This window comes from Megalopta genalis, chromosome 16 (assembly GCF_051020955.1).
Source record: "Megalopta genalis isolate 19385.01 chromosome 16, iyMegGena1_principal, whole genome shotgun sequence".
Taxonomy (NCBI): domain Eukaryota; kingdom Metazoa; phylum Arthropoda; class Insecta; order Hymenoptera; family Halictidae; genus Megalopta; species Megalopta genalis.
Genome location: NC_135028.1, coordinates 1,593,847 through 1,618,900, shown reverse-complemented (window position 1 = coordinate 1,618,900; position 25,054 = coordinate 1,593,847). Strand labels below are relative to the sequence as shown.

Genomic DNA, 25,054 nt, shown 5'->3' with positions numbered 1-25,054 from the left:
GCAAAACAATCGTGTGACGCGACGCGATTCTGACACGAGCCGAACACTAATGAGAACGTTTCGGGTGTACTTGACTTACGGGCTTACGTAAATCGATTTAAATCGTGGAATTATCTCGTTTCCTGTTGCACGGTGTCAGCTCCGAACACCTGGCCATTCCGTGTCCCTATATAAGTGTCGTTCCCGAGGGAACCGCGATCATCAGTCGGCGATAAAAAAAGATATCGACGAAATCTCGCGTGTTCGTTGAGTTATTTTTTTTTTAGTACCATTGATGCTGTTAGAAGAATGAAGAGTGTCGTCGCTGTAGCTATCCTATTAGCCGCCGTGGTGAGTCAGCCGCGGTCAGATCTGCTCGTTAATTGCTCGACGCATCGTTTCGACGACGCGCAGTGGGGTGCACGGGGCGCCCAAAATATTTCGAACGATCTGTTCATAGTGATTTACGCGTGGCTAATTCGACAAAATAATATATATAGTCAGTCGGTTGATACAAAATCGTGGTTTTGAAAAATTGTTCTTATAAAATTGTTCTTATGTGCGTCGCTTCCGATTATTAATCGTTACAGCCGAGAAAATGAGATTCTTCTTTCGCTTAGTCTTCCAATAATTCTCTCTCGTGTTTGAGAGAAGAGACGAATGGGAGGTCGATAGAAGTCTCTGTTTATAATTAGAACGAAAAATATTAATAGATTATATTTAGATAATATTTACTATTATAATATAATAATATTATTATACTCCTATATTATAATAGATATTTATAATATTACTATTATAATATAATAATAATACAATAATATTATTACACCTCTATATTATAATAGATAATATTTGCTATCATAATAGATATTTACAATATTACTATTATAATATAATAATAATACAATAATATTATTACCCCTATATTATAATAGATAATATTTCCTATTATAATAGATATTTACAATATTACTATTATAATATAATAATAATAATATAATAATAATATTATTATCTCTATATTACCATAGATAATATTTATTATCTCTATTATTTTCTGAAAGTTCGCACTTCGTTGAGAAACCGCAGTAATACCAGCACTTGCCTCGCGTCCCCAAAGGAAAGAAAAAACCGAGACAAAAGACTCGCGGCCCCGGCTTACAGGCTTTATTTCGACGCTTTGTTATTTATTAAATTTCGCGTCTGATCCGTGAACAATCGCAAGTCGTTGTGCGCTTCGTTTTCAGGCTTCGGTGCGCGGTATAGACCAAGACACCGTGATACCGAAATATATGGAGTACCTGATGCCGGACGTTCAACCATGCGCGGACGAGTTCAAGCTGACGCAAGGTGAACAATTGGATTTAAGTTTATTATAAAAAATTGGATCAAGTTTATTATAAAAAATTATTGTAAAAAATTGGATCAAGTTTATTATAAAAAATTATTGTAAAAAATTGGATCAAGTTTATTATAAAAAATTATTGTAAAAAATTGGATCAAGTTTATTATAATAAAACGATCTAGATAATTTACTTTTCGGCGAACGATCGGACAGAATACGTCTGGTTCGTCGTGTGAAGCGGATTAAGTGAAACCGGTGGACATGTTCGTTTTTTTATTTCTCGTTGCAGAACAATTCACGAATATCCAGCGCGCGGGCGAAGTCGACCAGAGACAAATGGGCTGCCTGAAGGCGTGCGTTATGAAGAGAATCGGCATAGTGAGTGTACCTCGTTTTTTTTTTAAATATCGCATCTTAAACGATTTTCCGTAAATAATTTATTTATCGTTTATTTGTTTGTCCGATTTTTTTAGAGTAAAATGTTATCTCGCGTCGCGATTTTTAGGAAATTACTTGATTAGAAATCATTTCTGCTACTCTCTCCGTATTTATTTGTTTGATAATTTATCGGATTTAGAAAGAAATTTAGACTTTCTGTGTTTATTTGTTTAATATTTTGTACGTTGATTTGATGTTACAATTTGTTCTCGAATTTAGGTGACAAAAAATGCAAGTAATTTTTGTTTTTATTTTGCTCTTTTCGTTGGTCGTGTCGATAAATATTAATTCTCATTTTTTTTTATTATTATTATTATTATTATTGAAAAACTCGCGTTCGCTTCGTTCACTCGATGATTTCGCGATTTCTTAGAGCGATCGAGGAGCATTATTTTTTGACTATGTCTGCTGGACACGTTGTGCCGAATAAATTATAAATAACAGGCAATTAAACGATGATTAATAAGGAACAATTAAAGTTGAATCAATGCATTTATTTCTGCGACAGTTGACTGGAACCGACTTCCACATCGAGCCGATCTACAAAATGATCAGCGTAGTGCACGCTGGAAATGATCAAGACATCAAAGATGTGACAGCGATTGCTGATGCATGCGTGGCTGACAGTAAGTTATAGTGTAATATATAAACTAATTCTAAATTCAACAGAGTGATATTCTCTGAAGATACAATTTTACTAAATTGTTAACAAAGAAAACAACGAAATCATTGATCATCGTAGAAGCAAGAACGCTTTGAAATTGTCGTGAAAGCAAGGCGATGTCCCAAAAATGTCTCGCAATCCAGATATATGGGTTTCTCAGATCATTCGAAGCAACTTTTTCTTTTACAGAAATGTTCTCCGAGGCTTCGTTCACGAGTTATCAACAAAAAACGTGGACCGGAGCGCGATCGCGGCCGGCGTTCCGCCCACGCGACCAATGTGGCGCCGCGCTGGCCATCTGGCACAGCGGCGGTGGCCGCGAGGGCGTGGCACCAGCCGTACGCGATATCTCATTGGGTCAGCGTTTTTCGCGAATAACTCGCAAACGAAGCGTCGTATCGCATTTTCGCTAAGGAAAAAGTTGCTTGAAATCACCTCAGGAATCTCTTCATATAATTGAAATATTTTAAGAAGCGCGATTTAGGTAAAGAGAAGCTATTTAATCCGTCGAGAACTTCGGACACCGCTTCAATGGGCACGGTAATTGGCGCTCTTATCCTAAATAAAGGACCGCTCGTTAAGTCGGAGCCCTTTAAGTGGCAGCTTGCCCCAAGTCCCTGACTTGTTATGTCACTTTATGCACTTCTAACTCTTGTGCTTTGTGCTGTCATAGTACTAAAAACAATTTTCGCACGTACACGTATTTTTTCATTCTTTTCCAAGCAAGTATCTGTTTCCATTACAGTCAAAGGAGAAACCGACGAGTGCGTCATCGGCAACAAGTACACCGACTGCTACGTCGCGAAGATTCTGGGTTAAAACACTTGCTCGCGAAAGTTGCCCCCGTGAGTTCTAACCGTTCGATGTCAACCGCATGGCACGAAAATCGGTAAAATAAAGAAAACGGATGTGGAAATTGAGCATCGTGCGTCTTTTCTCGTCTTTCTCGTAGAAAATTTAATCTTCCTCTGCTACGCTCTGCAACGATTAATTTGTATTCCACTGTGAACAAAATAAACGCATTCTAGAAAAATTCTATTTTACATTTTTGAAAATCCATTCGCTGGTTCTGCCCTGCATTTCCTTTATGCGATAAAATAGATGAAATCAATTCTTTTCCTATCACATTTTTAATATAATTCTTATTTTCAGTCGCTGAATGCTGTATTGCCAATCTTATATTTATATTATATAAATATTATTTCAAATTTTTCAAGTTATTGTATATTATATTATATTTATATATTATAATGAAATTATATATTATATTATATCTATATACTATAATGAAATTATATATTATATTATATTTATATATTATAATGAAATCATATATTATACTATATCTATATATTACAATGAAATCATATATTATATTATATCTATGAAGAATATAATAAATGAAAATGAAACGAAAATATAATTAGAATGAAATTACAATATATATTATGATATGTATATTATAATGAAACGTCGAATCGACGAACTAATATTCTTCATAAGCAGATTATGCACACTGGGTGCATATCGGAGCGGTCGGAGCATCAGACGGCGCGGCGCCGCGTTTAAATGCACACAGTGTCCGCGTCTCGAGTGCAGTTTAATTATTCATAACGCGTTAACGTCGCTTTGTTTATTCATAAGTGCTGCCCGGTGTCCGCGCAAGTGGCTCGAATAATCGTCCGCCACCTTCGTCCCGTTGTTATTAATGAAACAGAAGGGCCTCCCAAAGGTGCCGGAATTATTTTACGGACAACTTCCCCTTTGGTACTTTCTGCTGTACCGGGTGTCCACGAATTCCCGGCCCAGCTGGGAAACGAAATACAATTCGCGAAAAATAGAATTAACGTTTTTTAGTTAATTAACGTTAATTAATTCGTGACTCTAGGAGGAAGAGTAGCAAACGAAATTCAAGTTTTAAAAAGTATCCCCGGAACGCATAATTTGTTTACTAGTCATAATTTATCATGATCTTTTTTACCGTTCGTTCATTTGAATTGAATTGAAATGGAAAATTGTATTTTTAACAAATTTATTTATAAGCACTATGGCTAACAAGCCATTGAACAATAATTAAATAATAATTTACAACGCACTTTTTAACCATTCGTCCATTTAAACTGAATCAAAACAGACAACTATATTATTAACAAAAATTTTTCTCTAAGCACTAAAAACACCCCTATCTATTTCCATTATTCCACCAAAAAAAAACAAAAACCCAAATACACGTAATATAAAATAAAAAACTGCAGCTTAAATACACAATTTCACTTGTTCAATAATTTTAGTCCCGCGTTTTGTATGGAAACCGAGCGCCGCGCCTCGTCCCGAATAAATTCGGTCGCCGGCGAACGACAACACCGGGGACTCGTTTCCTTGGATCATCAGGCGGCCGCATTTCCCGCGGAAAGCGTCGCTGTATCGTTTTCCAATTCCGTGAAACGCGGCGTCCCGTTCGCGGCGATCGATGCCCCGCGACGTAACGTAAGATCTTCTCTCGCAGTTATGACACGGTTCCGAGGCAGCTGCCGCACCGAGAGCTTTGAAAACGCGACGAAATAGACGAGAGAGAGATCGAGAGAGAGAGAGAGAGAGAGAGAGACAGAGCGCGAGAGAGAGAGCGCGCGAGAGTCAGAAGCCCGACAGAGAGCGCGCGATTAGAGCGCGCGAGAGTCAGAAGCCCGACAGAGAGCGCGCGATTAGAGCGCGCGAGAGTCAGAAGCCCGACAGAGAGCGCGCGATTAGAGCGCGCGAGAGTCAGAAGCCCGACAGAGAGCTCGCGATTAGAGAGAGAGCGCGCGAGAGTCAGAAGCCCGACAGAGAGCGCGCGAGAGAGAGAGCGCGATTAGAGAGAGCGAGAGAAAGAGCGCGCGAGAGAGAGAGCGCGATTAGAGAGAGCGAGAGAAAGAGCGCGCGATTAGAGAGAGCGAGAGAGAGAGCGCGATTAAAGAGAGCGAGAGAAAGAGCGCGCGAGAGTCAGAAGCGCAAGAGAGAGAGAGAGAGAGAGAGAACGCAAGAGAGAGAGAACGCAAGAGAGAGAGAGAGAGAGAGAGAGCCAGGGCGACCGCGATCGCGTACGCGGCTCACGTTGTAAGGCGGTATAATGTACCCCCGTAATGGTCGAAGTTGGCTGGCATACACCATGGGATAAAGTTACGGTCGACCTTACGCAACGCGGCGCGCGGCGCGCCGCGCGCGGCGGGACGAGCTCTCCGGGCTCCGGAGAGACACAGTATTGCAAATGGGTCGGCTTTGCGACCGATTACAGACGCTGGAGCTACATTTCCGATGGAACTGCCGGCGAGCCCGTGGAATTCTAAAGCGATCCACGGGATCTACGGGAAGAACGATCGAGGGATGCGAGAGTCTCCCTCTTCCTTTTGCAACGAACGCGCGAATGCCCCATTTTTAAGATAAATATGGCAACCAGAGGCTGTGTTTATTTACCAGCGCGATCGATCGTAAGATTAAGGTATCTGTTGTGAAACGCTTTTAAGGGGATCATTTTGCAGTATTGTTGTTGAATGTTTATATATTGCTGTTCGATGTATTGAAATAGTTATCTAAAAGGGAGGGGGGAGAGAACGTAAAACACCTTGCACAAAATGAGAAAAGGACTTTCTGAATTTTTAGACGATCTATGAGAACTTCAATGCTAGTTTTAATCATTATAAATTTTATATGTTCAATATATTGTTAATCAATTTAAATTTTATATATTTAATATATTGTTAATCAATTTAATGCATTGTAATAATAATAAATATGCGTTTATGTTATTTATTGTATTATGTTGTTATGCTTTATTTAATATATTATACAATATATTATAATAAAAATATAGATATTACATATTTATTTCTTTATATTTATTTCTATTATAATATATTATATTATATTATATTATATTATATTATGTTATATTATGTTATATTATATATATATATATATATATATATATATATATATATATATATATATATATATGGATATTAATATCAATATATGATGTATTAAAAATTATTAAAATAATAATAATAATTAAAATAGTAGTATAAAATAATAATAAAATAATAATAATATTAAACTAAAGTTCACATATGCATTCAAATATCGATACTTTCGTCAGATATCGGACAGATATCGAATAGATATCGGACAGATATCGAACAGATATCGATACTTGCGTCGTCATCGATTCGATCGCTATCTGAAATACAAAAAGCCGCGTGGCTTTTTCGAACGAGTCGTCCAATCGTTCGGCAAAAACGAATCGACCTCGTTTATCCAGAGAAATAGAGACATTTTCCTTTACGTAAGAACCGATTGCGGAAGCTAAAGGAAAATGGCAATCACGGGTGGACAATCGGCAGCGGCATTGTTACTTAAACAAACCGCGCTCCTCGCGCGCTCGACCGTGCCAGGGTACGTGCAGTCGAAAACAACGGCGACGCAAGAATTTCCTTAAAATTTGATACGTTTGTCAACCGTGTCGACCTTCCCGATGACAAATATAAAAGCCGCCGCGGCACGTAAAGCCGTATCATCGCAGTTCGTTCGGTCGGCGAAATATTCGCCGTGACACGGTGCCGCGCCGTTCCGTTTCACAGAATTTCTGCGGAATCGACACAAACCGAACGAAAATGAACAGCGTTCACATTTTCGTCTTTCTCCTATTCGCCAGCTGCGTAAGTACAGGGCAAAGAAAAAGAAAAGAAAAATAGAAAAAGGAGATCGATTTCTCGTTCTCCGGATATATTTGAATCGTTTTTTTCTGTTTAACGCTCGATTTACGGCGCCCGTCAAAATGGCGGGTCGCTAATTTTTTCGCGATTATTGAAATCGCGAAGATACGTTTGTACAAGTTGTTCGTTCAATTTGCACGTTACATAATGTTTGGCAAATATTGCAAATAACGCTTGTGTTCAGGATCGTGATAAATGGAGGATTGTTATTTTTATAAACTAATATTAAACGGCCGGTCTTTTTTGCTATGTGAATCTGAAATCTTGAACGCGTGGAAATCAATTATAAATATATATATATGCACATAACAGTATAGAAAAATATAGAACAGTATAGAATATTATAAATATATATATGTTCTATATTTTTCTATATAATATTCTAGAATGTTATAAATATATATATATATATATGTTCTATATTTTTCTATATAATATTCTAGAATGTTATAAATATATATATATATGTTCTATATTTTTCTATATAATATTCTAGAATGTTATAAATATATATATATATATATATGTATATATATATATATATATGTTCTATATTTTTCTATATAATATTCTATACTGTTCTTCAATTCTATACATTCTTCTACAACGTAATTATTACGCGTTCGTCGGCATAAATGATCTAATTAGCCGCTGAACGAACCAGGTAACCGTCCGAGGTTTCGAGGTGCAGCATCTGGCCGACATTTTAGGCATACCGAAAAGCCAGTACGTCGAATGCGTCGAGGGAAACGATCTAGATAAACGTATGAGATATGTTTAATATTTTGTAATTCTTTAATTAATTTAATTTAATACCTTATGAATCTCGAAGTTCGAATGCTTCGACCGAAAATTGCGATCTATTGTTATTGGTTGATGAACGTGTACGCGTATTTTTTTAAAAATTTCAGCCGCTTTCATTAGGATCTCGCAGCTTTTGGGAGCCAAGGAGCTGAACGCGGAGGACCAGAAATTGATGAACAGGTTCAGTTGCTTCCTGGCTTGTATTTTCACGAAGGGGAAAATCGTGAGTGGTTCCTCGTGCGATTCGAGCACGATCAATTTCTCGATCAGTTTTCGGTCGGATCTTTTTGCTCTCGGGATTCAACGAATTCAACGTGATCGTTACAGATGGACGAGGGTAAGATTCAATTCGACACTATATTGCAATTGGCGGACGAAAACGACGTACCTCTCACCGCTGAGATGAAGGAGAACCTGAACGTTTGCATCGACGAAGGTGAGTCGCTAGTCTTAAAAATTCATTTTTATCGTAATATATATCCGAACAAACTGAATATTATTAGAATCTATGGAATGCAAAACGGTCAAGGTATCATTCGGTATGATTAATTTTAGCTTTTTCTAGTTAATTTAATAATTACATGGGAATCTTTTAGATTCAATTTTGATACTTAACGCGTTAAGCGAAGCATAAAATATACTATTTATTTGGAATCGAAGATAAATATGTCGAATTGTCACGAGACACGGATGCGGATTAAAAAACAGTGCTGACGTTCGATACAAACGATTTAGTTAACCTTCGCAAACGAAACAATTTAAACAAACGTTTAACCCTAAACAGCACTTGACCTTTTGAAAATGTACCTCATAATCTTTTTAAATAGAAAGTAATTGTGGGAAGAGAGACCGAGCAAATAATAACTGTAACAACTGCAATTGATTTGACACATGTTACGTGTAAAAACGAGCTAATGGCTGTAACGCGATAAAAGCAAAAAAACAACACCGACGACGGTTCGCCGATTATCATTGTGCCACGTTGTTTAAAAAATCGTTAGCTTCTTCGAAATGACTATGTATGTAAACAAGCGTGTTTTAAACTCGATCATAACACGGAACAAAAACGATCACAGGAAGAAGCCATTGGCCTCGTTTCCATTTATTCTCGTTTCTGGAAATTCGTATTCGCAACGAGAGACGAGAAGATTCCTGTTACCGCTAATATTTATCGACATTTCAGCAAACAAGAAGTTGGACAACTGCGAAGCGTCCCTCGCCTTCTCCACGTGCGTTAATGATCGTTGGTTCCGATACGGACAATAATTCCTCAATGACTGATAAGGGAGCCTCGGACATCGCTACAACGCTGCATCATGTATCGTGAAATAACAACTTCAACATGAATAAACCGATCATAAAAATATACAGGGTTGTTCACTTGCTTCGCAGCAAACAACGGACCTTCCATATGTTATTTATAAATATGTTTGTAACTGTCGTAAATGTGTACCGACACAAATCCGACGTTCCCTTTCGCAAGTTTCCACGAAATATCGAACAATTCGCGTGCCGCAATTCTGGAAAATAAGACTTTCTAATTCCCATAATGAGTGATTCCAACAATTTATCTCTTCGATTTACCCGGAATGTTATGTTCTGCGTATGTAATAGTTCGGTGACATAACTGGTGCAACTTTAACCTCGACCCCTCGGATATAAGTATTGCGGTCGATCTGTTCGATGTCAGTTAATCGAAGCCAATTGTCAAGCGTTGTTGAGATACAAGAAACCAGAAACTGATAACATGAAGTTTTTACTATTGCTCGCATTCGTCGCCGTCGCTGCTGTAAGTATTCAAATGTCCCTCTAAATCAAGGCTAGGCATACATTATGTGGAACGAGATAACAAATAATCGTTTAAAATGATGGATTATTTCAAATACTCTATCATTTTCATTTTACGAATAGAATAAAAAGTCGGTCTATCCCCTATTTCATTCAAATACCTTAAATAAAATAACAGATAATTTGGTACAATATGTTGCATCGTATAAATTAAAGAATAGAAATTACGAGAACGTTTACAGTTTCGCCGAAGTTTGTTCCTTAAAAGAGATTTCACTGCGAAAAGTTCGTCGTCGAAATAATCGTATTAAAATAAATCTATCGTCGCAGCAAAACGAGACGTTGACATGATGGGAATAGACAGCGTCGAATAGCTTATTTCCAGAAATATTCGATGCAATAAAACATTCGATAAAAATTTCATTCGAATAAATTGCAAGCTGACGAATTAATCAGGAATTAATTTCTACACTCAAATGAACTAACGTACGACTATTCCAAGTAATCAGATAAGATAATATTTGTTTTTAACGCCATTTCTCGATTAATTTATTTACACAATGCTAGAGCCGGGACGAAATCGATGTTCGCGCGACTCGAATTCGAAAGGAAGAAAAGCGGACGATGGCGAGAGTCATTCGCTTCCAAATTATTTAACAGCGATGCAGTTTTAATATGTTTTTGTTTCAGGCGATGAGAACGTTCGAGTCAGAAGAAGCCGAGAAGAAATTTATAGCATCACACTTTCAAAGATTTTTCAATATCAGCACGGAAAAGGCTCAAGAGTGCGTTGTTATATCGGGAGTTACGTTAGGTAAAGATTCGAATGCACATAATGCAAAAGTATCAAATGTTTAGGCGTTCATGTCAATCGCAGCTCGAACAGACACAAGGAATCGTACTGCCCGCGCGTTTTTTACCACGAGAGATCCTTTTGCATGAAAAATCAAATTTGCCTCCGTTTCTGATTTTATCGAACAATCTACGATAACGAGGATTTCCGAAAAATGACCGTCGCGAAATAATTAGACATTCTGGAAAGCAATTGGAGAAACGCGGCGTCGTTACGCCGTTGTTTCATCGTGCGACAAAAATGCACAACATTTGCCAAACCGATAGTTTTTCACTTCGTCAAAAGAATTGTAACCACTTCGTTAAATGAATACTAAAGAGGATTCTCTCGCGTTTTTACAGCGAATCTGCGCTATTGGGAGGACAATTTGGACTCAGAGGAAAATGAGATCACCGATAGAGAGAGCATGAAAAAAGCATGTTGCGCGTTGGTTTGTTGCGCCCAAAAACGGGGATTGGTAAGTCTCAGTCTCCATCAACGTGGACGGAACGAAACATATGTGACAGCAACGCCTAATCGTATTTCGATCAATAATTGCAGATGATAGGAACAGAAATACAAATGCAAGAAGTTTTCGAATCAATAGCAATTTTGCCAGTAGAAGTAAACAACATTCTACATGATGTCACAGTTGTTTGCGAACAACAAGGTATTTATCGCAATGCGTGCAACGAATTACAGTCGCGGTGTAATGCGAACGTAAACGAAATTGTAAAAATGTCATCGTGCCTTCTAAATACGTTTAAAAACAGCTGAACTCGTTCCAGACTGGCCGTATTTTTGCTTCGATTCGTTCGCGCGGACCAATTCGCGTAATTCTGCGACAATAAACCGTGCTATAAATCATTTTTCATTGTCTCGAAAGCACGGTGGACGCTCGCATCGTTTATCCCGTGTATAATAATCACGATTAACTTCAACGATATCGTTTCTGTTTCAGTGCGAGAGCAAAAAGACGAGTGTCTCGTTGGCTGCAATTTCTTTAAGTGCGTGATGGACAGGAGTCATCCTTTATTCCAACAGTTATAAATCATCGAGAATGCCGCACCGTGCATTTACGATTCGAACGATGAAATTTAGAAATTGATCCGCAGTTACGACGATTTGTTGCGCGTCGAATACGAACAGCATCGTGCACGTTCGAACAGAAGTTATCGTGGACTGCAACAAAAATTCTTCGATATGAGCCTGAACGTCGCGCGCGAACAAAATCGCGTCTGCAATTTGTGAACAATTGCGCGAGCATCGATTATCTACATACTATCTGCAACGAAGAAACCAAACTATGTGGCAGTTCGAATTCGTTGTAAAACATGCTTTCGGTAATAAACTTTGCGAATGTTTAGAGATATTTCGGTCAGAGTTGTTCCAATTAACCTTTTATTCTTCGTTGTCTGAGATTTAAGGCATTCGGTGTTGATTAAAATGAGAAAGTATAACAGAAGAAACACTTTTTACGATTTTATATCATTTCTGTGACTATATGTTATTTCTGCGATGTTGTATTATTTTTAAGAGTTTATGTCGTTTCTTTGATTTTATATCATATTCGCGTTATGCGAATGGCGTCCGGATCGTATTATTTGTGCTTGTATCGTATTCGTGACATAAATCAATACAGAGATCATGGCTGATCAAACTTTGCAAAGATGCCAGAAATAAAAGAATTTGAACAAAAATACATTGGAGAAATTAATCGATCCTCGCCCGTTCTACATTTTCTAATCGCAATCCGTTCTTCGGTGCAAAATTCGAGAAAATTCCTATCACCCCTAATGTTTATCCACATTTCAATATAAGGATAACTGCGAAGCATCTCTCATCTTCCCGATGCGCATTAATAATCGATGATTACGATGCGATGAATAATTCCCCAACGACCGATAAGGGAGCCTCGGACATTATGGCATCGCGGCATTGAATTATACATTGTGAAATGACAACTTCAGCATAAATAAACCGATTATAAAAATGTACAGGGTTGTTCACTCGTTTCACAGTAAACAACGGACCTTCCATATGTTATTTATGAATATTGTTTGCAACTGTCGTAAATGTGTACCGAAACAAATCCGACGTTCTCTTTCGCAAGTTTCCACGAAATATCGAACAATTCGTGTGCCGCAATTCAGGAAAAGAAGACTTTCTAAGTACCATAATGAATGATTCCAACAATTTATCTCCTCGAATTAACCGGGAATGTTATGTTCTGCGAATGTAATGGTTCGGTGACATAACTGGTGCAACTTTGACCTCGGCTCCCCGGATATAAATATTGCAGTCGATCTGTCCGATGTCAGTTAATCCAAGTCAATTATCAAGCGTTGTTGAGATACAAGAAACCAGAAACTGATAACATGAAGTTTTTACTATTGCTCGCATTCGTCGCCGTCGCTGCTGTAAGTACTCAAATGTACCTCTAAATCGAGGCGCGGCATACATTATGTGAAACGAGATAACAAATAATCGTTTAAAATGATGGATTATTTCAAATGCTCCATAATTTTCATTTTACGAATAGAACAAAAAGTCGGTCTATCCCCTATTTCATTCAAATACCTTAAATAAAATAACAGATAATTTGGTACAATATGTTGCATCGTATAAATTAAAGAATAGAAATTACGAGAACGTTTACAGTTTCGCCGAAGTTTGTTCCTTAAAAGGAATTTCACTGCGAAAAGTTCGTCGTCGAAATAATCGTATTAAAATAAATCTATCGTCGCAGCAAAACGAGACGTTGGCATGTTGTAAACAGACAGCGTCGAATAGCTTATTTCCAGAAATATTCGATGCAATAAAACATTCGATAAAAATTTCATTCGAATAAATTGCAAGGTGACGAATTAATCAGGAATTAATTTCTACATTCAAATGAACTAACGTACGACTATTCCAAGTAACCAGATAAGATAATATTTGTTTTTAACGTCATTTCTCGATTAATTTATTTGCACAGTGCTAGAGCCGGGACGAAATCGATGTTCGCGCGACTCGAATTCGAAAGGAAGAAAAGCGGACGATGGCGAGAGTCATTCGCTTCCAAATTATTTAACAGCGATGCAGTTTTAATATGTTTTTGTTTCAGGCGATGAGAACATTCGAGTCAGAAGAAGCCGAGAATTTACAAATAGCAACGGACTTTAGAGTAGTTTTCAAGATCAGCATAGAAGAGGGTCTAGAGTGCATTAATAAAACAGGAGTTAGGTTAGGTAAAGATTTGAATTGCTTCAAAGCTATCACATAATGCAAAAATATCAAATGTTTTGGCGTTCATGTCAATCGCAGCTCGAACAGACACACGGAATCGTGCTGCCCGCGCGTTTTTTAACACGAGAGATCCTTTCGCATGAAAAATCAAATTTGCCTCCGTTTCTGATTTTATCGAACAATCTACGATAACGAGGATTTCCGAAAAATGACCGTCGCGAAATAATTAGACATTCTGGAAAGCAATTGGAGAAACGCGGCGTCGTTACGCCGTTGTTTCATCGTGCGACAAAAATGCACAACATTTGCGAAACCGATAATTTTCCACTTCGTCGAAAGAATTGTAACCAATTCGTTAAGTGAATACTAAAGAGGATTCTCACGCGTTTTTACAGCGAATCTGGACTATTGGAAAATCACCTTGGACATGGAGGACAATGAGATCACCGACAGGGAGGGCTTGAAAAAGGCATGTTGCGCGTTGGTTTGTTGCGCCCAGAAACGGGGATTGGTAAGTCTCAGTCTCCATCAACGTGGACGTAACGAAACATATGTGACAGCAACGCCTAATCGTTCTTCAATCAAATAATTACAGATGGAGGGAACAGATATACAAATAGAAAAAATGGTCGACGAATTGCGAGTTCTCCCGTTATCAGTACAGACGGCTGTACGTAAAGCCGCAACTGTTTGCAAAGAACAAGGTATTTATCGCAATGCGTGCAACGAATTACAGTCGGGGTGCAACGTAAACGAAATGGTAAAAACATCATCGTTCCTTCTAAATACGTTTAAAAACAGCTGAACTCGTTCCAGACTGGCCGTATTTTTGCTTCGATTCGTTCGCGCGGACCAATTCGCGTAATTCTGCGACAATAAACCGTGCTATAAATCATTTTTCATTGTCTCGAAAGCACGGTGGACGTTCGCATCGTTTGTCTCGTGTATAATAATCACGATTAACTTCAACGATGTCGTTTCTGTTTCAGTGCGAGAGCAAAAAGACGAGTGTCTCCTTGGCTACGATTTCTTCAAGTGCGTGGTGATGACGACTAGTAAGATGGTCGCAAGGGCATAAATCATCGAGAATGCCGCACCGTGCATTTACGATTCGAACGATGAAATTTAGAAATTGATCCGCAGTTACGACGATTTGTTGCGCGTCGAATACGAACAGCATCGTGCACGTTCGAACAGAAGTTATCGTGAACTGCAACAAAAATTCTTCGATATGAGCCTGAACGTCGCGCGCGAACAAAATCGCGTCTGCAATTTGTGAACAATTGCGCGAGCATCGATTATCTACATACTATCTGCAACGAAGAAACCAAACTATGAGGCAGTTCGAATTTGTTGTAAAACATGCTTTCGGTAATAAACTTTGCGAATATTTAGAGATATTTCGGTCAGAGTTGTTCCAATTAACCTTTTATTCTTCGTTGTCTGAGATTTAAGGCATTCGGTGTTGACTAAAATGAGAAAGTATAACAGAAGAAATACTTTTTACGATTTTATATCATTTCTGTGACTCTATGTTATTTCTGCGATGTTGTACTATTTTTAAGAGTTTATATCATTTCTTTGATTTTATATTATGTTCGCGTTATACGAATGGCGTCCGGATCGTATTATTTGTGCTTGCATCGTATTCGTGACATAAATCGTACAGAGATCATGGCTTTGTAAACTTTTGTAAAGATACCTCAAATTAAAGAATCTGAATAAAAAACATTGGAAAAACTATATTCAATCTTCGCCCGTTCTTCATTTTGTCCCGATGTAATGTGTTACGAATTAAAAGGCATTAATTATGAATTACAATGTGATTGAATTCAAATTACGAATTAGGATGTAATTAAATTAGAAATACAAAATTTAAAAGTAACAAATTAGTAGGAAATGCTACAGTAGGAAATAACGCAAACGAGACAAAAAATGAGTTTAGTATGAAATTCTGAGCTTGCGACTCGAAGAACTGTATTTCAATTACACTGTACATAAATTACATTGTACAACAATTGCATTCTAATTGCATTAGGCTCGTTATTGAAATAATAAATTAATTAATGAATTGAAAGGTTTGAATAAAGTAATTGAATTAGAATGTAGTTGACGTATTATGTAATTAAAGAAAGATGTAATTAAATTGCGAAATTGAATTACAGTATAATTGAATTAGCAGAACATTACATATGGATGTGATTAACTTTTCATTAGTTTTTAGAATTCATTTTTGTTATTCATTTATTATTATTATTCATTTGCAATATATCCGAACAAACTGAATATTATTAGAATCTATGGAATGCAAAACAGTCGAGGTATTATTCGGCATGATTAATCTTGGCTTTTTTTCTAGTTAATTTAATAATTACGTGGGAATCTTTTAGATTCAATTTTGATACTTAACGCGTTAAGCGAAGCATAAAACATACTATTTATTTGGAATCGGAGATAAATATGTCGAGTTGTCACGAGATACGGATGCGGATTAAAAAACAGTGCTGACGATCGATACAAACGATTTAGTTAACCTTTGCAAACGATACAATTTAAACAAACGTTTAACTCTACACAGCACTTAACCTTTTGAAAATGTACTTCATAATCTTTTTAAATAGAAAGTAATTGTCGGAAGAGAGACCGAGAAAATAATAACTGTAACAACTGCAAATGATTTGACACATGTTACGTGTAAAAACGAGCTAATGGCTGTAACGCGATAAAAGCAAAAGAACAACACCGACAACGGTTTGCCGATTATCATTGTGCCACACTGTTTGAAAAATCGTTAGCTTCTTCGAAGTGGCTATGTATGTAAACAAGCGTGTTTTAAACTCGATCATAACACGGAACAAAAACGATCACAGGAAGAAACCATTGGCCTCGTTTCCATTTATTCTCGTTTCTGGAAATTCGTATTCGCAACGAGAGACGAGAAGATTCCTGTTACCGCTAATATTTATCAACATTTCAGCAAACAAGAAGTTGGACAACTGCGAAGCGTCCCTCGCCTTCTCCACGTGCGTTAATGATCGTTGGTTCCGATACGGACAATAATTCCTCAATGACTGATAAGGGAGCCTCGGACATCGTGACAACGCTGCATTATGTATCGTGAAATGACAACTTCAGCATGAATAAACCGATCATAAAAATATACAGGGTTGTTCACTTGCTTTGAAGCAAACAACAGACCTCCCATATGTTATTTATAAATATGTTTGCAACTGTCGTAAATATGTATCGACACAAATCCGACGTTTTCTTTCGCAAGTTTCCACGAAATATCGAACAACTGCATAGCAATTCTGGAAAATAATACTTTCTAATTCTCATAATGAGTGATTCCAACAATTTATCTCTTCGATTTACCCGGAATGTTATGTTCTGCGTATGTAATAGTTCGGTGACATAACTGGGTCAACTTTAACCTCGGCCCCTCGGATATAAGTATTGCGGTCGATCTGTTCGATGTCAGTTAATCGAAGCCAATTGTCAAGCGTTGTTGAGATACAAGAAACCAGAAACTGATAACATGAAGTCTTTACTATTGCTCGCATTCGTCGCCGTTGCTGCTGTAAGTACTCAAATGTCCTTCTAAATCAAGGCTCGGCATACATTATGTGAAACGAGATAACAAATAATCGTTTAACATGATGGATTATTTCAAATGCTCCATCATTTTCATTTTGCGAATAGAATAAAAAGTCGGTCTATCCCCTATTTCATTCAAATACCTTAAATAAAATAACAGATAATTTGGTACAATATGTTGCATCGTATAAATTAAAGAATAGAAATTACGAGAACGTTTTCAGTTTCGCCGAAGTTTGTTCCTTAAAAGAGATTTCACTGCGAAAAGTTCGTCGTCGAAATAATCGTATTAAAATAAATCTATCGTCGCAGCAAAACGAGACGTTGACATGATGGGAATAGACAGCGTCGAATACCTTATTTCCAGAAATATTCGATGCAATAAAACATTCGATAAAAATTTCATTCGAATAAATTGCAAGGTGACGAATTAATCAGGAATTAATTTCAACATTCAAATGAACTAACGTACGACTATTCCAAGTAACCAGATAAGATAATATTTGTTTTTAACGTCATTTCTCGATTAATTTATTTGCACAATGCTAGAGCCGGGACGAAATCGATGTTCGCGTGACTCGAATTCGAAAGGAAGAAAAGCGGACGATGGCGGGCGTCATTCGCTTCCAAATTATTTAACAGCGATGCAGTTTTAATATGTTTTTGTTTCAGGTGGACGAATACGACTCGTCGAACGACACGTTGTATTTAGCAGATTCCTTGTCTCCGATGTTCAATATCAGCGTGACGAAAACTCTAGAATGCATTAAAGAATGGGATGTTACCAAAGGTAAACGCTTGAATTGCTCCGAAACTATCACATATTGCAGAAACGTCGAACGTTTCGGCATTTATTGTCAAATCGCGGCTTTAACGAACGATTAAGAAATCGTATTTCCCACGTGCTTTTACCACCAAACTAATTTCTCCGACTTATCGTATTTCTATTTTACACGACAATTTTATATCGTCAACTACTGCAAAATTGCAGTTCAAATCGGTCCATCGTAGATCTAATAGTTTAAGCAATTTCTAAATAAAACATTAAGCGAGAACTCCAGGAAGATCGACGAAAAGACTGACGAAAACGTAACAATATTTGCCAGACCATTATTTTTAACCTCGTCGAACCTATACGAGCCCTTCTTAGTTAAATCAGCATTAAAGAGGATGTTCCCGCGTTTTTACAGCCAATCTGAAATACATGGTGAACAGCATAGACTGGGAAGACAATGAGATCGCCGATAAGGAGAGTCTGAGAAAGGCAACTTGCGCGATGGTTTGCTGCGCCCAAAAGGCAGGATACGTGAGTCTTAGCCGTCCATTAAAGTCAACGGAACCAAAAATAAAAAGAAAAAAAGCTATGACAGCAACGCCTAATCCTTTCTCGTTCAATAATTAATTACAGATGATAGGACCAGAAATACAAATGGAAAAAATTCTCGACGTGTATCTAGCTGATGTCCCGATGGAAGTAAGCGCGGCCATACGGGAATCCACGATGTTTTGCAAGGGCCAATGTAATTATTACAACGATTGCAACAAATTACAGTCGTCATGGTGCATCGCAAACCTAAATGAAATCGTAAAAGTGTCATCGTTCCTTGCAAAGTCGTTTCAAATCAGCCGAACGTGTTCCATACAGTAATGTCTCCCTAACTGACGCTCGGATTGTACAGAAAATTGGATAATTTCGGAAGAGAAGATACGATTATTCGAGCCTCGCGGTTCATTTTTATAGTCACGAATTGTCGACAACTATAAAAAACGAGCCGCGGGGCTCGAATAATCGTATCTCCACTTCCTAAATCGTCCATTTTTCTGCGCAATCTGAGCGTCAGTAAGGGAGACATTACCGTGCAGTAAGTTCTCCCTAATTGAAGCTCAGTTTGGGAACAAAATGGAGAATTTGGGAAGGGAAGGCACGATTGTTCGAGCGTTGCACCTCGTTTTTATAATTGTTGACGATCGGCAACTATAAAAGCGAGCCGCGAAGCGCAATCAATCGTATCTTTTCTCCCGAAATTGTCCATTTTTCTGCGCGATCCGGGCGTCAGTTAGGGAGACATTACTGTACTTTCCGCGTATTTTTGCTTCGATTCGTTGGCGCGAGCGAGGCCAAGTGATTATGCGATAATAAATTATGCAATTATGCGATAAATCAGTTTTCATTGTCGCGAAAACCACGGTGGTCGTTCGCATTGTTTATCCCATATGTAATTATAACGATTAACCGGAACGATGTCGTTTCTGTTCTCAGTGGCGACGCATAACGACGAGTGTCTCGACAGCTACGTTTTCTTCAAGTGCTTGATCAGGACGTGCCGCGATAAGTTCAGGAGGTTGTAAATCATCGGGGAAGCCGCGTTAGTGCATTTTCGATTCGAACGTTGACATCTGAGAACGTAAATATATGTATGTTCTCGTTGTTCAAAATTCTCGGCTGAGAGTTCGAGAACTGATTTCAATTGCAAGCGTAATTTCTTCATTACGCTGTGATGCTTGAGTTATAATTGTACGACAATTGCGATATATATCGAATAAATAACTTTGACATAAAACCGTGACAATTGCATTCTATTTGCGTTGCATTTTATTTTGAGTTACGCAACTTTTGTTTTAATTGAATGAATAACCTTCGCATAACCGTGACAATTGCATTCTATTGACGTTGCATTTTATTTGAATAAAATACAGTAATGTCTCTCTAATTGACGCTCAGATTGTCCACAAGAATGGACAATTTAGGGAGAAGAGAGACGATTATTCGATCCTTGCGGTTCATTTTTATAGTCACGAACTGTCAACAACTATAAAAACGAGCCGCGAGGCGCGAATAATCGTATCTCCTCTTTCCAAATTGTCCATTTTTCTGCGCAATCCGGGCGTCAATTAGAGAGACATTACTGTACGGCGATTCGATGATCGTTGAACAGGGACATAAACGCTCGCGCGAACATAAGTTACCGTTATTGAACTGCGGGAAAAAATTCTTCCATGTGAACCTAAACGTCGCGGACGAACTGAATCGCGTACGCGATTTATATACGCTTGTTGCGTAAAGCATCGATGATGATGATGATGATGATGCAATCCTGTGGAAACGCGATTCATAATTTGTTGGAAATTAGTGTATCACCGCGACGAATCGGCGATGAGAAAAAAAAAGGAGCGATTCTTAGATGTACAATGTACGTACTCACGGGTAACGGCGATTATTAATTCGAGGATCGATGTTTTGTCGGGAGGACGCGCGCTATCTGAAGTGCGATTATCAGAATAATGATACTACTATAATGCTAGAACATTATATTTATATATAATTATATATAATATATCATTTGTAATGTAATGTATTCTATTATAATTACATTATAACATTATAAAATTATTATATTATATAATATAATATTATTATATCATATTATTCTATTGCATTATAATAGAATATTCTTATAATATATTATAATATAATAGAGTAATATTATATATAACGTAATGATTCTATTATTATTACGTTATAATATTATAATATTATTATATTATATTATAATATTATATATAATAATTTTAGACATAAAATATTATATAATATTATTCTATTATAATATAATAGAATAGATTATATATAATATATAATTCTAAATACTATTATAAATCCATTTACTAATTCGGATTGCTGCCGAATGCGAATTAGATCATTTATTACGCGTGAAATAAACATTAACGTCGAGCATCGACGAATCAGAGTTTCGGACGATTTTAATGTTCTACAACAAAGAGATTCTGCGCTGTCACTATCTTTTCCCATCAATTTCCTCGGTACGACGCGATATCTGCCGAATGACAATGCAATTGCTCGCCCATCGGCGGGCGATTATTCTTTTGTGCCCGTGGAGCTAGTAAATTATTATATGTTGCCAGTTGAGAGACGATTATGGTGTTCGTAGAATCGTTCGACGACGGTTTCTACTACAATGATTTTAACGGACAATTGAAAACAAGCGAGCCTACGGACGCTCGCAATAGCGAGTGTTATCTGTTGAGATTAATCCGATTCTTTTGGCGCGATTATTCCATTCTTTAGAATGGACAATAGGAGTGCAGAAAATTTAAAGAATGCACTGGTCTCCCTAATTTAACCTCGGAAATAATCATTCTTTACGGATGACAATCTGTTCTCTGTTTATACATATATTTTTAAATTATTATTGAATAATCATAAGTAAGTATAAATAATAGAAAATATTAGAGATAAATAGGTGCTTTTAGTATGTCGTTTTTTTATTATATACTTTATATATTTTTTATATAATATATTTATATATATAATAATATTTTTTATATATATTCAATTTAATATAAAATATATGACATATAATATTATATAATTATAATGATTAACCTTCTAATATTATATTTAATATAATAATAATATTATAATAATAATTATATATGTAATTCATATATAATATTCTATAATATTATAATCGTATAATAATAATATAATTATATAAAATATTCTACATTCTATATTTTATATATAATATATATATACATATATTTAAATTTAAACATATGAAAATTAAATAGATATAAAAAAAAATATATAAAGTATATAATTTTAAAAAACGACAAATAATCGTATCTCCTCGAATTGTCGATTTTCGTTTCCAAGCATAGGGTCAATCGGGGAGAATTTTCCGTATTCAGAAAATTCAGCGAAATTAAAGGAAAACCCAGGGAAAAATAAAGAAAAATAAAGGCGAAAAGTGCCACGCAGGAATGTTGTTCCACTTTTTAATACGTTCGTGACCTTTTTCCGAGACGATCGAGCGATCAATTATCCAATGCCGCATACCGAACGCAGCGCGGACTCATAATAAGTTCGAATAATTATGAGGAACGAACGATTCATAGTACAAGCCGGTGTCGCTTTCAACAATGTTTACACACGGTCGAATTACGTAAAAACATTATTAGAACCGATTCAACGTGTGCCTGGACTGCGCGGATAGTCCTCTGGTATAAATAGCGTGGACGGATCGTTACCTGTTCAGTCGAAAGTGTTGCGCACACAGAGCGAAAATCGTCGTCTCGCGTATCGCGACTCTTTTAATAATAGTTTATTCAATAAATCTTCGGTGTGACGTCGATAATGAAGCTCGCCGCCATTTTATTGTGCGCTTTGTGCGTTCTGTCGTACAAGGTACTATGTCGCGCCGTACTTATTTTCAAAGTGCAAGGGACAAGGGATAAGGGATAACTTATATTATTATATTTTCATTATATTATTTTTTATATTTATTATTATTATATTATTTATTACATTTCATTTATATTATAATATATATTATATAATTTTTATTCTAAAGGACAAAGTTTCGGTGACGTTTGCGAGAAAATTAAATACAGGCAAATTTTGGTTATTTCAATCATTTCGATAAGCTGACAGCGGCGCGATTAAATGATTAAATTCTAGTTATATTATATCTCTCTCGAACGATTCTTCAAGATTTAACAGTTCCCAAACAATTTTGCTATTTCAGCCGATTATCCATAGAAAATACAAATGATTTAAAATATTATTTTGTGCTTATTATTAGCGATTACAAATTATAGAAATTAATTACGATCACTGATTTATTATAAACTATGACTGTTACTATTACCATTACAGTTACTATGATTACATTAAATAATATAATAGATTACAGAAATCGATTACATATATATTTAATCATTATATTATCACTATATTATATATATATATATATATATATATATATATATATATATATATATTATATAATCATATTATGTTATATATTACATAATCATTACATTATCATTATATTATATATATGATCATTATAATTATCACTAAATTATCATTATACTATATATAATCATTATAATTAACACTAAATTATCATTATATTATATACAATCATTATAATTAACACTAAATCATCATTATACTATATACAATCATTATAATTAACACTAAATTATCATTATACTATATACAATCATTATAATTGACACTAAATTATCATTATACTACATACAATCATTATAATTAACACTAAATTATCATTATACTATATACAATCATTATAATTAACACCAAATTATCATTGCACTATACATAATCATTATAATTATCATTATAATATAATCATTATATTACGTTTATTGCGGTAAATCCGCGATCGTTATGATCAATCATCTGATAACGATTTTTAAGTGCTTTCATTCGTGAGAGAAAGTCGATGATTAACAATATAACTGACAAACTGTAATTCGATTTGAAAGGTTGACGCCGACAACGGTAATTCGTGCTTGGGACAAGAAGGGATCAGCATCAGTGAGTGTGATTTGGCTGTAAATGTAAAAGAATTGAAATGGTTTTTTTAGAAGTTTTTAATAATTGTTTATCGTTCCGTTAGCTGAGCTTCCACAATTGTTCAGCGACCAATCCGATGAAGCAATTAGAAGACGCGGTTGTCTCGAAGCTTGCTATTTCCAGAAACTTGGACTGGTTTGTATTTATTATAATTATATTAATATATTATTATTATTATTATTAATATATTAACAACGCTTTCCCAGAAATCGTTCGAATCTCATTGCAGATCTATTAACTAGACAGCTATTTATTATAACAAATATACTGTTATAAATTATTATAAAATACTATTGTAAAATATACAAATATATATAAATAATTACAAAATATTTTGTAGAATCAAGCTCTAATCGGATGACTATATTATATTTTTCTCAATTTTGTCGCTGACATTTATTTACTTAACTTAATCAATGTTAACTTAATCAAGACGAATCAATGTTATTAAAATAACAATTATTTACTTCACTTAATCAAGATGAATAGATGTTAGTGAAATAACAATTATTTATTTAACTTAATCAATGTTAACTTGATCAAGACGAATAAATATTAGTAAAATAAAACGGACCCTTCCGGAGACATTGGCGGGGTCAATTCCGACCGAAGATTGCACAAGCGTGCAACCATAATTGCCATTTGTCGTCGGCTGCGGAATCTAACGTACTTTTAATCGCGAATGGGTCAAGATCGACAGGCCGGAATTCGAAATGATGCGATTCGTTCCAGATGAACGATAACGTCATCAACATGGACGAGATCAACAATCAGATTGACAAGGTCGCGAGCAACACCGGCAACGCGGAGAAAATACGGGAGGCTACAACTCAGTGCGCCAATGACGGTGGGTGAATTATAAATGAAAAAGGAAAAAATACTACTAGAATATACATTTTATGATCGCGCTTCGAACGTCTGTTTTCTTTTTTTTTTGTTAAGCCGCCGGCGATGATCGGTGCACGGTGGCCCAGAAGTTCGCGCAATGTGGACTCGAACAGTTGCAAATTAGCATCCGCAGCATGATGCAACAAATCGCCTAACGAGTGTCCAGCCATTGCCACGGTAATCTGAATTCTAACGGAAGATATGTTGCTGCTACAATAAAATGGAATTATTAAGTGAATTATATGAATTAAAATGGATTAAATGGATTAAGTGAATTAAGTGAATTAACTGAATTAACTGAATTAACTGAATTAATTGAATCAATTGA

General features: G+C 36.2%; 6 protein-coding genes across 6 annotated transcripts; all 6 read left to right on the top strand.

The window, feature by feature from the left end:
* Window positions 1-171: 171 nt before the first annotated feature.
* Window positions 172-3,462, top strand: LOC117221240 (general odorant-binding protein 28a). Its single transcript, XM_033472041.2, has 5 exons — window positions 172-330; window positions 1,230-1,332; window positions 1,617-1,705; window positions 2,274-2,391; window positions 3,175-3,462. Exons 1-5 carry the CDS (start codon window positions 289-291, stop codon window positions 3,246-3,248), a joined length of 426 nt encoding a protein of 141 aa, XP_033327932.1. The 5' UTR covers window positions 172-288; the 3' UTR covers window positions 3,249-3,462.
* A 3,501-nt stretch (window positions 3,463-6,963) lies between these two features.
* Window positions 6,964-9,347, top strand: Obp7 (odorant binding protein 7). The gene is made up of 5 exons (XM_033472039.2): window positions 6,964-7,120; window positions 7,842-7,941; window positions 8,089-8,204; window positions 8,309-8,417; window positions 9,165-9,347. The coding sequence occupies exons 1-5, from the start codon at window positions 7,076-7,078 to the stop codon at window positions 9,245-9,247; spliced, it is 453 nt and encodes a 150-aa protein (XP_033327930.2). The 5' UTR covers window positions 6,964-7,075; the 3' UTR covers window positions 9,248-9,347.
* A 146-nt stretch (window positions 9,348-9,493) lies between these two features.
* On the top strand, window positions 9,494-12,303 carry LOC117221234 (uncharacterized). Its single transcript, XM_033472034.2, has 5 exons — window positions 9,494-9,770; window positions 10,460-10,583; window positions 10,964-11,079; window positions 11,163-11,271; window positions 11,563-12,303. The coding sequence occupies exons 1-5, from the start codon at window positions 9,729-9,731 to the stop codon at window positions 11,649-11,651; spliced, it is 480 nt and encodes a 159-aa protein (XP_033327925.2). The 5' UTR covers window positions 9,494-9,728; the 3' UTR covers window positions 11,652-12,303.
* Window positions 12,304-12,888: 585 nt separating this feature from the next.
* Window positions 12,889-15,575, top strand: LOC117221236 (uncharacterized). Its single transcript, XM_033472036.2, has 5 exons — window positions 12,889-13,021; window positions 13,711-13,834; window positions 14,228-14,343; window positions 14,428-14,536; window positions 14,822-15,575. The coding sequence occupies exons 1-5, from the start codon at window positions 12,980-12,982 to the stop codon at window positions 14,908-14,910; spliced, it is 480 nt and encodes a 159-aa protein (XP_033327927.2). The 5' UTR covers window positions 12,889-12,979; the 3' UTR covers window positions 14,911-15,575.
* A 1,699-nt stretch (window positions 15,576-17,274) lies between these two features.
* On the top strand, window positions 17,275-19,990 carry LOC117221237 (uncharacterized). The gene is made up of 5 exons (XM_033472037.2): window positions 17,275-17,412; window positions 18,102-18,219; window positions 18,620-18,735; window positions 18,838-18,949; window positions 19,690-19,990. Exons 1-5 carry the CDS (start codon window positions 17,371-17,373, stop codon window positions 19,776-19,778), a joined length of 477 nt encoding a protein of 158 aa, XP_033327928.2. The 5' UTR covers window positions 17,275-17,370; the 3' UTR covers window positions 19,779-19,990.
* A 2,484-nt stretch (window positions 19,991-22,474) lies between these two features.
* Window positions 22,475-25,001, top strand: LOC117221243 (uncharacterized). Its single transcript, XM_033472044.2, has 5 exons — window positions 22,475-22,638; window positions 23,748-23,799; window positions 23,882-23,973; window positions 24,571-24,685; window positions 24,781-25,001. The coding sequence occupies exons 1-5, from the start codon at window positions 22,588-22,590 to the stop codon at window positions 24,879-24,881; spliced, it is 411 nt and encodes a 136-aa protein (XP_033327935.2). The 5' UTR covers window positions 22,475-22,587; the 3' UTR covers window positions 24,882-25,001.
* Window positions 25,002-25,054: the final 53 nt, after the last annotated feature.